The sequence below is a fragment of the Thermobia domestica genome, chromosome 13, assembly GCF_964235325.1.
Source record: "Thermobia domestica chromosome 13, izTheDome1.hap1.1, whole genome shotgun sequence".
In the NCBI taxonomy this organism is placed as follows: domain Eukaryota; kingdom Metazoa; phylum Arthropoda; class Insecta; order Zygentoma; family Lepismatidae; genus Thermobia; species Thermobia domestica.
Window position 1 is genome coordinate 146,768,007 of NC_137466.1, and position 14,142 is coordinate 146,782,148.

A 14,142-nucleotide genomic window follows, 5' to 3' on the forward strand; every position below is an offset into this window, starting at 1 on the left:
CTTGGGTTATAGACTTACTACCACGGAAGTTGCAAACCTACTTGCTAGAACTAGAAAGGTACTGTGACAAATGAAAACTTGTAACTGTATCCTTCGTTAAAAGAAGAGTTAAACCAGCAAAGCAGTGAACACTCTATGGAGAGAACGTGGACTGGTAAAATCAAGTAAAATATCTAGGAGTCACACTAGGTAAGGTGCTAACATGAGAAGTTCACGCACAAAAAACAGCAGTGAATGCATATTGAAAAATGCAACTATTGCTATTACTGCGACGTCATAGGAAATTGGGTACGAAACTAAAACTGCTTGTATTAAAAGCTATCATACATCCCACTTTGTTATATGCGGCTGCAGTTTGGGGCTATACAACAAAAACACACAAAATGAGATTACAGAAAGTGCAAAACAGGGTACTACGCGTCATCTTTAATATGCCATTAGACAATCTGTACGACAATTAAGAAACAGGGCATCACTGATATAGAGACATAGATAATCACGGACAAATACTACAAATCAACAATTCGTTAATGTAAAATCTAGGGAAATACGCGATTAACTGGTATACCAAACATAGATGTGCTCACAACATCCTACACAAATAGTGCCAAAGGACAATCGGAACAACATAAACATAGACACATTCCTCCCTCAAAGTAGAATAAAACCGAGACTAGAGGCTCCCTGTTACCGATCAATAAAGCAGGAAAAGATAAATAAACTATCATTTCACCAACTCACAAACATTACTATTATTTTACTCTCATATCCCTAGTGACCTCATCAACTGACGAACGTTTATTAACGATCATCTCACTCTCATAATCATAATCATTAAATATAAAAAATATTTTTTTAAAAAAACATATGCTAACATATAGTCATAACAACAGTTTTAAGACATGGCAAGTATATCCTACTTACTTCATGATTTACCTAACAAACAATGACTCATTCATAAACAACTAATGATAACTGAATCCTGAAAAACACGGAACGGGATTCAGGAACTTTTTTTTTTCTTTCTTATGACTAGCAGTTGCGGATTTGGTTTTCCGCACTTCGTTGTTCGGCCTACAACTGGACATCACAGTTTTTCCAGATGTTAGAACTTAGCTTTGCGATGGTTTTCTCAGCTTGCTGAGTTTTATCCTGCTACACCCTTCCAATTTTACTAACCCTATTATTCATAATTTCTTCATATTTCGCTTATAGAATCCTGGTAAATAGCCTTCCGCAAATGCTAGAAGCCGGGAACTAAAAGATTCTGACCATACCATTATTTGTTCCTTAGTAGAGTAAGTTATATGCGGAACTTGGGAACTTGATAGAGGATCCTCCGTACAGGACCGGGTCTACAAGTCTTGCGGGACAGTGCTCACTATCGTTTTTCTATTTCCGTTTTTATTCTCCGATCTCTTCGTAGCAATCCGTTTAGATGAATGTAATGTTTGCATTCGAAGCATCGGAAGTCAATATTTTACCTAGCTGATAACCAGAAAATTATTTAAATTACGTCGCCAGGAAAGATTCAATTTTTACTTTATGTTTCAAACCATTTCATTCAGAGTTCCATAGAGAAATTTTATAAGGAAGATTGGCGTTCAAGTTTTAAAAGGAAAGTACACTTTCAAGTTTTAAAGAGAATGTGGATTTTCAGGCTCTAAAGATAATGTTCAAGATTTAAGACAAAAGAATTAATTTTCACGTTTTACGTTTACGTTTTAAAAGCAAGATGGCCTGGAGTTTTACGAATGGTTTGAACACACGTATGAATGAATGAATGTATACACAAAACATAATGTACACAATGAATGTAGAGATTATTAATTCTAATGGCATCCAAATGAAATCATGTAGTATTTGCAATTTTTTGCCAGTTGAATAATAATAGTTAATTTCATAGAAGTCAATAATATTTTGTAAAATATTATTATTTTCGTTAGACAATTACAATTTACATCCCCTAGTGCTTTACTTACATCCATGATAGAAAGATGAGTAAAATCAACTTTTAGCATGTGTACCTTATCAGAGGCACATAATTAGAGTAGTTTATTGTTAATAATATCTTCCTATCTAAAGGTTTCTTAAACAACAGGAAATAAAACAATAATATTACCAAAAAGTATTGGTGTAACAACTGGTATTTATTTCAGACATGCTTATGCACAGTATAAAATGTAAAAATTTAACACCATTTATTTACTCTTTACAATAAAAATATATATATATATTTATGAGTCAGTATTCTTTTTTCTTGAGAACATTTTTTTATCAGGTACTAACAACAATTGTTTCCCATTTGAAACATTTTTTTTTCATTCTTTAACTAGGTGGGAGATTTTTCTGCATTGATTATCTCACTTAATTTATTTTTTTCTTACATTTTTTTTGCCGAAGTATGGTGTCAAATACTATTAACATACACTGAGTATAATAAAATAATAATAATTATTACTAGAAACAAATATTCACAACAGAGTTTTTGCATTTCTTCCTCAAGATCAGTCAAACAAGAAAAAAAAAAGTAATATCACATTTCTTGAATATATATTTATGTTTCATGGTTTTTTTAAAAATATTACTTTAAAAACATATTAACTTGATATGCATGAATGAGTTAATTGATAAGATGATAATGATGATGATAATGACAATGATAATGTACAACAAAAATATTTTTCTTTACTTAACTGTACATAAAATTGATGTCTATGAGTTGTTTCTTCTTTACCTATTATACAAAAACGTTTTCTTTACATGAACAAACGTTCATATTGAATACGGACACTGATTGCTTTGCTCTTAACAAACGTTCACACAAACAACGTATATGCGCTTCCTCTTCCTAAATAAACCTTTATTCAATACATACAAACGTGTCTGAACAAACTTTTTCCGTTAATAACAAGCGTTTTTTTTCTTATTTAATGTACATAAAAATGAAGATGATGTATACAAATGCTTTCGACTAAAAATAATAATAATTATTATTATAATAAAAAGGAGAGAGATATTTATGATTTGTGAACAAATACATACATATGTGGGAGTGCATAGACAATGGTAATGATTAACTTGATGATGACAATGAAAATGAAATGATTATTCTTTGATATTTGATCAAACTGCTTTGTTTAAAACCTCCTCTGACGAGAGAACCACACTCCTGACTATTGCTTTCATCCCCTTATTGGATGGGAAAAGAGTAGGTGTTCTGGGAGTACTTCTTTTTCTCCTAGGAATTTCATTGTTCTCATCATCTTCCTCGAAACTCATTTGGGAGTGAATACAATCAAGCGACAGTAAACACGGAGAACTGCTCAGCCTTGGTGACCTAGATAATTTTGGCGAACGTTTATTCATTTGTTTTTCCACCCATCGTAACATTGTAAGTACAGCATCTGGTCCTGCCAATCTGAAATTCGCAGCGGTACGTACTGTAGGAGAAGGATCCACACGGAATGTGCATGCAATTCCTTGCAAGGCTTGCATTGCATCTTCGTTTCCTGCATAAATAACGCGCACTCTTTCGGACCAATCGACACCATACATTGTCCTTAAAATATAAATAGATGCACGTCCTTGGTCCCATTTTACTGGTGGCTTAGCCTCGATGGCCTTATGGGCCTTATGGGGCTCGAAGCCGGCTTGTTTAAATATTTCACTGGCACGTTTCACAATGCCTTCACGCAGATGCAGAGGGGTCTCACGATAGTGGAATGTAAGTAAAAGACCTTTGTTTTCAATCCATGCACCATCGTGACACACTTCATCTTGAAGTGACCTGATCAGTTCCCTCAGTTTTTCTTCATATTCTTGGGGCACTGGGTGAACAAACTTGGTGCCATCGGGGTGAAGAATTTCCAAACCATGGCTTCCGGCGTAGGCTACATTTTCCAGTCCAACCATTTTGCTAACATTCTCAAGGCTACGTCCAGATATGATAGCAATATTTACATCAGGCATATTAGACAGACGTTCCAAAACTTTCTTAGTTTCGTCAGGCATTATAGCAAGATCAGGATGAGAGGCCATATGAGCTAATGTCCCATCGTAGTCCAAAATCAAACTAAGTTTGCAGTTATCGTCAATATGGTTATTGAGATAATGGTCGAAGTCTTCAAGCCTTAAGGGCATAGTGTGCTCTTTGAGAGGATCATATTCATCGTCACAGATAGCTCCCATTGCTGACAAGAAAGAATGCAACCAGTAATTAACATCCATTATCTGTTCTCGATGACGCAGTTGAGTCATACGGAGCTCACGTTCATCCAGAGGCATTTGAAGTGCACGGTGAATTGTATCAGCTGCTTCATCAATCTCATAAGGGTTCACTAACAAGGCTTCATGCATCATTCCTCCAGCTCCCGCAAACGGTGACAGGATAAGTACACCTGGTTCTCTAATCTGACATGCAACATATTCCTTAGCAACTAAGTTCATTCCGTCTCTCAAGGGAGTCACTAAAGCTACAGCTGAGTCACGATAAAATGCTGCCAATTGTTCTTGACTAACACAACCATAAATGTAGCGAATTGGTGACCAATTAGGCTTTGAAAATCTTCCATTAATACGCCCAATCAGTTGGTCCATTTCCTCCTTCAGCATTTTGTATTCTTGAACATCTGTTCTTGAAGGTACAGAAATCTGAAGAAAAGTAACGTTTTCAATGTATTCTGGATGTTTCTCTAATAGCCTTTCAAAAGCTTTCACTCTATTGACCAAACCTTTGGTGTAATCTAGCCTATCAACGCCCAAAATTATCTTCTCTTTCTCATCCTTGATGACTTTGGGTGCAGTCTCAGCCAACTGCACGAATCTGTCGTATGGAATTCCAATGGGGAGAGCCTTAACGTGGATTGTTCTTCCCGCCAACTCCACGAGCATAAGATTTCTATCTACTCGGCAGCCAAGGCGTCTTTGACAACAATCAATAAAGTTAAGGCAATAATCTTCGATGTGGAAACCCACCATATCACATGCTGTAAAGATACAAGAAAGGACAAAATTCCTTAGTGAAAGCATTTTAATTGTTATTCTGTTTATTACAACTGTTAAGATCATAAAGGAAACGCACAGCTGACCAAAACGTACATACACCCTAAACCAATTTACACAATAATAATAGTTTGGAAGAGGATAGACTAACTCGTCTACATTTTCTCCATTTATCAAGAGATTGATATTCTTGAAGAACTTAGTAATAAGGACTATTTATTCATTTAGTTATCCGAACACGTCAGGACCATTTTTCATAGATTTCTTTAGCCTATACAGATTTTTTTTTTTCTTTTTCTGGAGATACAGCAAATTTTACATTACTGGTCTTCGTAATTTTTTCTTCAATACGTTTTGCTTTCCAAATTACTTGTTTCTACATAAACTTTGTAGTATGTGCTTGGTGGTAGCTAAATTATTGGCGCACGAGGTTCTAGTTTCAATTGCTGGTGGGGTTCCGATTTCTCGATGTTGACTCGAGAACAGCTACTAAATTAAGAGATATTGAATTTTGGTCTACGAAAGCAGAAATAATGCATTACTATCGATGCACTAACCACATGTCACCCACTGAACATGGACCATCTGCCCCGACCATAATATGACATTACTTAAGCTACAATGATTAATAATTCTTTTTCAGTTAAAAAAAAAAATAAATAAATAAAAAATAAATAAAAGAAGAGTGCAAACCAGTAAAATTATTGTAATAAACAATTGTAGCAAACCTATGGTACTTTTTCATTTAAATCAGCATACTACAATTTCAAGACAACGTTGGTAATTTGATTTTTCTGTTTTATTTCTTTATCTATTTTTTTAAGAAACTGTTACAGGTATGTATGCTATTTTGATCAGCTGTGCGTAGTGAAACTATAGGTAATTAAGGAATAATCTATACGATTAAGATATTGTGCTTGTTAATTTAGAGATTATTGAAAACTGGCTAATTCAGTACCAGGTGTTTTTGGCTTTCCGAGGAATAAATAAATACCATATGTATTGGTTTCGGACTACTTTCATTCTATTCTATTCAACAGTTCGCAAACCATTTCTTTGCATTTATTCTGTATCCTTGTTTAAGTGATAAAAAAATGGACTAAACTCAATATTGAATTTCAAATTTCCTTTTAAAAAAATACAAAAAATGACATCCGGTCGGAAAAATTTCACATTCTCGGAAACTTCTCCGAATTAATTCAGTATTTCACAACATTTTCCTGAATTCCTGGGCTATGTTACAGGAATAATAATTAGTGATAGGGAAATTCCTATTCACTCACTCAGCAGAAATAATACAGTAGAAAGAAATGTGAACTATTTAAAGAATAGATAAAAATGTATGGGATTTTTCTAACTTAAAGTGACTATAAAAGTTAAATTTTTCTGGTAGTTGGAGAGAGGATGCCGTTTCTTTTAAAGCCGATGTGATCATAGGCCTATTCAGTACTTATTACTCAGATAATGTGGTTGCCAATGAATTAAAAAAGAAAATTTTTAAAAAAATCTACAAATGAAGATTGCTTGCTATTTTTCCTTAGTCTTCATTTAGTCCCGAGAATCATGTACAATCAAATAAAGAAATGCTCTCCGCTAATCCAGTGGTTACCGTGCACCTATGGTGCACGGAGACCTGGGTAGTACACCTTTGAAATTTGAATGCATTATAGTGGTTCGGATTCCACCTTAAACTGTAGGTACACATTTCACATAGCCTCGGTGCTTAAAAAAAAAAAAAAAAAAGTGCCTTTGTTAAATACTCTCATGTCTTGTACGCAAAGTTTTTTTTGTTTATTTATTTTTTATTTAACATTTTCAATTCACATTGCATTAATTGCGTACGAGTGACATTTCGAGCAATCCGCATAATATTAGAATAGAATAGAACTACTATTAAAATATATTCATTCATCACGAAAGCATCTTTCAGCATTATGAATAAAAGTAAACTTCATCATTTTATAAAAGGTCTCCCAATACACTAATAAAACTACAGACAAACAACTAACTATATAACAAAATGATATGTCTAATCATGCTGTGTCAATATGATTGTCCCAGCAATATCGTTTCGAGAGCAGCTACTACTCTCATCATCGAACGCTTCAAGTACATATTTGTACCGGCTGAGAATGAGAGCAGTAGCGGCTGTCGAAATTATCTCCCTGGAATAAACATGATAGCACTCTAAGGTTTAGTTTGTATATTTCAAACTAACTACAAATGATATTCTTAGGTGCAAAAATGAACTAAATGTACTCACACAAATTTAAAAAATGCAAGAATATACCTAAAAGTAACTTACATGGTGGTTAAAACATCCTTTCCATTCGAATTTAAAGAGAGGAAAAACTTATAAGCAAACCAAAATAGCATAATATCACACAATAATACCAATGAGAACTTATTTTACACATTCGAGCTTATATAAATGAATCAATGATTGTTTAAGGAAATGAAATCTGGTCACATTCTTCTGAAATCTAGTCTACGAACTTTTTCGATTATCTAGGAGTACATGCAACGTTGTGTATAGAAAATGCGTTACAACGGTGTAAATGAACATTGAACTATACGTTGAGTGCAAGGAAATCCTGCAGTCATAAATTTAAATAATTTTTCTTTAATATCTCAAACCAACACAAAATGAACTCAGGCCCCTTCTGTAATCATTGATTCATATATGTCCCTACTCTATTCCAGGGGCGTCATTTAGGGGGGGGGCAGGGAGGGGCAATTGTCCCCCTGAGTTTGAGGTTGGTATAGATCTTATCAATAGAAGACTAGTAAATCAGTGAAAAACGGGAAATTTTACTTATATCAAGGGGTCTTGCCACCCCCCCCCCCAAGCAAAATCTGAAATGACGCTCCTGCTCTATTCAAAATCTATAATGCACTAAATAAATAAATAAAGAGCTATAAGTTAGAAGTCTAAATACATTGTGTTACTAAGTCTAGTATGGCTAAATGAAGAAAGCATCTGAAGAAAGAAAGAAAGAAAAAAAGAAAGAAAGAAAGAAAGAAAGAAAAAAAAGATCCTGACCGAAACTATCATTACAGAAGTCAAGAAAATTCTAATGAAAACATACGTACGAAGTATCGTGTGTTGTATGGGCGTAAAGAATGGATTTTAGACGAGAAAGGAAAACGGAGATTGGAAACCTTAAAATTGTTGTGAATGCTATAGTAGAATGGTAGAAATTTAAATTGATGGATAAGGTATCGAATAAAAGAATACTGGAAATAGTAGGGGAAAAAATGATATACTGAAAATTATTTCGAAAAGAAGCGTAAAGTATACTGATTGGATACTTTACGAGACACAATGGAATCACAATATTGGAGTTAAGAGCGAATGGCAAAAACAAAAATACCCAGAGGAAGGCCAAAATTAACTTTTACAGATCAAATAGTACACGATATAGGGAAGAAAAGTTATACGAAAATGAAAATAGTGGTTTAAGACAGGGAAATATGGAAAACTGCATCAAACCAAACGAGAGATTGCTGATTCAAGACAGAGATCCAACAGATTATATTTTAGTAATATACATGTTTTATTGTAGTAATACTCACCAAGCATACTTTGCAGTATTTCATCGTCCCATGGGAATAGTCTCATTATATCCCAAGCAGGGAAAGGGATGTGCAGGAAGAAAGCAAGTTTGAACCTTAGATTTTCTTCTTCAGCCACCTATTGAAGAAAAAGAAAAGTACATTATATAAAGGGATATGGTTTTTTATATATAAACTTACATTATAACTAGAAACAGGCAAGTGAACATCGCTATTTTTCTTTAATCAAATTCGTTTTCCAAATAGAAAAAAAAAATCGCATTGCGATGCAATGTGCTGAATATATAGTGTGGGTCAGTGAATCGGACGATTTGGCAACAGCATTTTTTTCCCCCTGAATTTACTCGAGGTGGGAGAATGCCACTACTGCCGTGTAGCAGCCTAATTCAAAGCATTTCAGCTGTAATGGAACCGTAGACTGAAATAAAACGAGCTTTTTCCGAGTAAAAGAATTCTCCACAAACGGTAACAGTTTCGCGCTCTTCGGGATGATTCATGTGGTTCCATCAGCACATACTAACAAGACGTGAGTTCAAAATTTTGAGCTTAATGCTTCTACATTAAAGAAAAAAGGTAGCAGTGTAAAAACAATACGTACATCTCTGAGAGAACCTACAGTGGACAGGTCGTCATCTGAGGGATGTTTTTCGGACATTGTCTTCAGTGAGTTAAACTGAGGAAACCAAACGCTTGTTTGTGTACAATGTACTTCTAAGTGTTGTAACAATTAAATGATTTAATTTATTGTTCATAACGTATTTCAAATTGCCTGATTCACTAAAGGACCCACATAAATATTATTATTATTTACTTATTTAATTTTAAATAATCAACGTTTTTCTAATACTCGTGACATAATAGGCAGCACTTTCTAATCTAGTCACAAATTAATGACCTCAATCAACATCATAGTACTGTTTTAATTATACTGATTCCCACGTCTGTTGAAGTTAAGCAATTTAATCAACTTTTATATATATATATATACACGGAAAGGTGGAAAGATACGAAGATCATCGTACTAGCTTAGAATGTGCATAGTCATAAAATCATAGAAATAATTTTTATTCGCGATTTTAATGTTTATTATTCTGGATCTCCAACTTATAAATTTAGCATCTTTACGAGACGTTTCTTCAGAATATGGACATTTGTGTTATTCAAAGATGAGAATTTTCTCTCCTGCTAATTACGACATATAAAAAAAAATAAATAAATAAGAAATAAAAGTAAATCAACTCCAGTAGATCAATTCACAGCAGTGAAATAGAGTTATTAGGTGGAATGGGTCGAGATCGAACCACAGAAGAGTATGCAGGTAGTTTAATTTCTTAAATGTACCGGTAGATGGCGGGGAAGCTTGATTGTTCTATGCCATTCCAGTACATAGTATGGAAATATTGAACTTTCTTTTCCAGTTTAGTAGAAAGTTAGAAAATATTGCATACTATTATGTTCACCCAAGCCGTTCATTTGTTAAAGCAAAATTTAAGTTCCAATATATTTGATATAAATACCTTGAAACTCGGCATCGTAAGTGGCATCGTAAGTCATTACGGTATAGCACTGATAAACGTCTTTATTAAGTTCATAAATATCTAAATTGTCATATACATATTTCAAATACGTAATATGTAAATTAGGTGTACAGTTTTAACATATAATACATACTGTATACTTGGTATATACTTGAAGGATCCCGGAAAAGAATAAAGTAAAGGTAGTAAATGGTAAAGGTAGTTGATCTTAGTCAAGGTTCTTTTCCAAGTAAATCCAAAGAGGTCTGTCAGCATGGCTGATTTGAGCTGGTTTCAAACCCTCTCACTTCTTCAACTAATTTTTAAACTCACATGCAGCATCAATAATTTTCAATTTCATTTTCAAGTATACTATGAATGTATTTACAAAGGAAATTAATAACACGAAATCACGAAACGAAACAAACACAAATCCTCTTTCGGTATACGTCTAACGGTATCATTATTTCTTTTACGAATATATACATATAAATATATTTACTACGTACCTGTCGCACAGTAGTGGCAGCCGTCATCAATTGATAATCATGGATCCAGACAATGGGAACGGTGTCATATTTTCCCTGCGCATCTAATTCTTTTACGACTTTTCGTAGAGCTACTAAGGTGGATTTGGCAAATTCTTCATTGACTTCGCAGTAAGCCTATTAGAGGAGAAAATGACATATATATACACTACAATTTACTTTAAATTAAGCAGTTTTAATTTTGTACATAGGGCCTTCTATGCTTCTGGAGATTTTCTAGGTTTTCACAAATCACAAGTAATTGAAAGAGATTCGATTAAGTTACAGGGTACAACTAAAAGGATATGGGTACACAACTAAATTTAATTTTTTAAAAACAAGTGATTGTCTAACACTTAATAGACAAATGCTTATAATATAATTTTCTTCACTTATACAGATAGAATATATGCTTCAAATTATAATATTAAAAATCTATTAGAGTTTTTAGAGTTTTATAGAGAAGTGCTTACTACTGACATCTAAAGTTTGAGCTTCATGATTCCTCTTTTCCGAATATGGAACCTAAATGTTACCTAAGCCTCTTTTCTGGGTTTTCTTTACTTTCTTTGTTAATTTTTCATAAACCGCACATGTTTCTAATGTTTTACCTAGAATACTGACATTTCTCCACTTACTCTTATATATTATTATTGTTATTTTTTTCATACGCTGTATTTCCCTTCTGAAAAAGATGTCAAAAAATTTAATTCTTTTTGGATCAAAAGACCCAATATATTTCAATAAAAAAATTTCCTTATATCTGGAGAACTACATATAGTGTAGCCAAACTCAAACAATCACTTAACTCAGCATGATGTGCTTATTCCGTAGAAAATATGAAAACTCGATTTAAGGGTCGTTCAAAAATTTTGTGGCCCCTGGTCCAAAAATTAATTATTGGCCAAGGTCGGAATCTTTTGATATATATTTTTTATCATTCCTAAAATTCTTGGCTAAGATGGCAATCTTTTGATCCATTTTTTGGGACCATTCCTAAAATTCTTGTTGTCTGAGTTGTTATTACGTTTAGTCTTTTAGTCACTTCCACTTTGACGTTTAATCATTTCCAATATTTAAATAAATTCGAAGGACTTAAAAATTCTGAAGAAAGGGACCTTAAAATATGTATAACTTACAAATCTTGTTACTAATATTATAGGCGAACACAAAGTTTTGTGAAGATTAACTTAAATCACCATAATCTGTTTTGCGATCTTCTCTGTTTCAATCTTAACACAGAATTCTTAATCTATTAGCCAAAACTTTAAATAAATGTCCTAAGGCCCTAAATACTCTAATTGTAGCATAAAAATTGGTGTATATATATATATATATATTGAAAAGTAAAGTATAATAATTCGTTTCCACGCTAGTGTAGAAGAATATGCACCCATACCTTTCGTGGATCTTAGAAAGAACGGTGGGTTGCTAGGTATTTTTAAGAAAGATTGTACGCATTTCTCTTTTCACTAACCCAATATAGTTTTCTGTGGTAAAGATTTCCTTTCATATTTTAAGGAATACAATTCTCCTTTTCTATACACATTAAAATTTTGCCGGTTTATAACGAGCACTTGTTAATGAAACAAGTCTAATAAAAAATCGCAATATACGTAGGTATGTATTACAAGTTAATAACAAGTTACATAAAGTAAATTTAAGTGTCCTAATACATTACAAATTTGCTTGAAGTTAAAAAAAAAAAAAAAAAAAAAAAAAAACTACCGTGGAAGTTCACAAAGTATATTTTTATCTAGTATAATTTTTTCCCCTCTTGCCTTCTAAAATATATGAACTCATATAAACGAGAGAGAATTTTACAGCACAATTATTTCAGGGCAGTGTTAGTTACTAAGACCAACACAACACACCTTTTAATAGCACTTTTAACTTACCTCCCAAGTTTCGGCTTTGAACACTGCCCTGTCTGGCATCGAGTGGAAGAGAGGCCAAAATGTGCCGTTACAGCAGCCATTGTAATAAGCATCAAACTTCTCTTTGACTACATGTACAGGAACGACTTGTCTAGATTTCAGACCAGCAGTTGGTGCTTTATCTTCTGGGTCAGATTCTGGTATGGGTTCACTAGGATCCATGTTGTGTAGACCAGACCATCCGACCCATAAGCCATTGCATTCAATAACAACAGGTGCAACGGCTGTCACCAGTCCACCAGCACTACAATACATGATCAAAAGAACAACTCTTAATGAGGGAGAATCATTATTTTCTACATGTATTTAAATTTAAGACATCCATTTTATAAAGCTTAAGTTATTTTGTATTTTTTCTTCCTATAAAGAAGGCAATTATGTTAATGAAAGAAAATACATTTAAAAAAATGACATTTTAATTTAGGTTAGAAGTTGCATTTAGAATTAGATTAGTTTAAGTAATCCCTAGGAATCATGCTTACAAAATCGGTATTTGTTTACACAGCTCAATTAAAAAGTTATGCAACGTAATAATAATTTATTGAGATAGCAAATCAGAAAAAGCCACTGTGATTGGCACATTTGGCCTCTTTAATATTTAATATGTCGTAGTTACATCATTATGATTACAAATACGATTAATGAGGAAGAAACAAATGGTATGCAAATGTCGAAATTTCTTCTACTTGAGTAAATGTTATTTAAGCTTACAAACAAAAAGTATATTCTTTTATAACTCTACACATCTCAAAAGGCAAACTGTAACAAATGAAATATATATATATATAACTTAATATTGGAGACTGGATCATATTATAGTGTCAAACCTAGCTGAATAAGGGAAGATTAAAAACTCTTCGCCTGCACATACCGTATTGGTTGAAGATTTTAAGGTTGTAAAACATTTGAGCCTTACATTTTTTTTTTTTTTTTTTTAATATTTGAACTAAAGAGAAGAATAATTACTAATATAACTGTTACCATTCTGTTTTAATACATAATATATACGATTCTAACTATTACCATTCTGTCTTAATATATAAAGACGAACAAAATAAAATGAAATCACATCCTCCTTACAAGTTTTGTTTGTGTGGAACTACTCTGAATATTGAAAATACTGCTTATTTTCTTCAAATTTCCAAAGAACACGATATAATAATAACAATAATAAAAAAGTTATGTTGAACAGGTGTGACTTCATTTTTCTTATTCTGCTAGAGGGAGTCACCTGTTCTAGATACGCGGTTTAAACTGTTGCTGAATTTGAAATGTAATTTGTCCAACATAGTGAGTCAAACAACAGGTGAACAACTTTGATAACTATCACCAACTAAGATAATCCTGGGAAAGACATTAATTCGCTGTTAACTATTATCTTTGTTGTAAACTTCTTCTTTTTTTTCTTTTTTTTTATCATCTAACAGTTGTTGTTAAGTATCATTCTTAACGTTTGAGGCAATATCATTCCGGTATCTTAATGACCCTGTTTTTTTATACTCAAAAACATAAAAGGATAAAGACTGTATATGACAAATTCTCGTGATCTTTGCTCATTTTCGAAATTCTTTGTAAGGTTAA

General features: G+C 33.0%; 1 protein-coding gene across 2 annotated transcripts in view; it reads right to left on the reverse strand.

The window, feature by feature from the left end:
- Nucleotides 1-2,129: 2,129 nt before the first annotated feature.
- Nucleotides 2,130-14,142, reverse strand: part of LOC145668624 (uncharacterized) — a 45,991-nt gene continuing 33,978 nt past the window's right edge. For both annotated transcript variants that reach the window (XM_081736666.1, XM_081736667.1), the window contains exons 3-6: nucleotides 12,523-12,805; nucleotides 10,607-10,762; nucleotides 8,581-8,698; nucleotides 2,130-4,988 (exon numbers count right to left, since the gene is read on the reverse strand). In XM_081736666.1, the coding sequence (XP_081592792.1) occupies nucleotides 3,127-4,988; nucleotides 8,581-8,698; nucleotides 10,607-10,762; nucleotides 12,523-12,805 (2,419 nt within the window). In that variant the 3' untranslated portion in view covers nucleotides 2,130-3,126. The remainder of the gene's footprint in view (nucleotides 4,989-8,580; nucleotides 8,699-10,606; nucleotides 10,763-12,522; nucleotides 12,806-14,142) is intronic.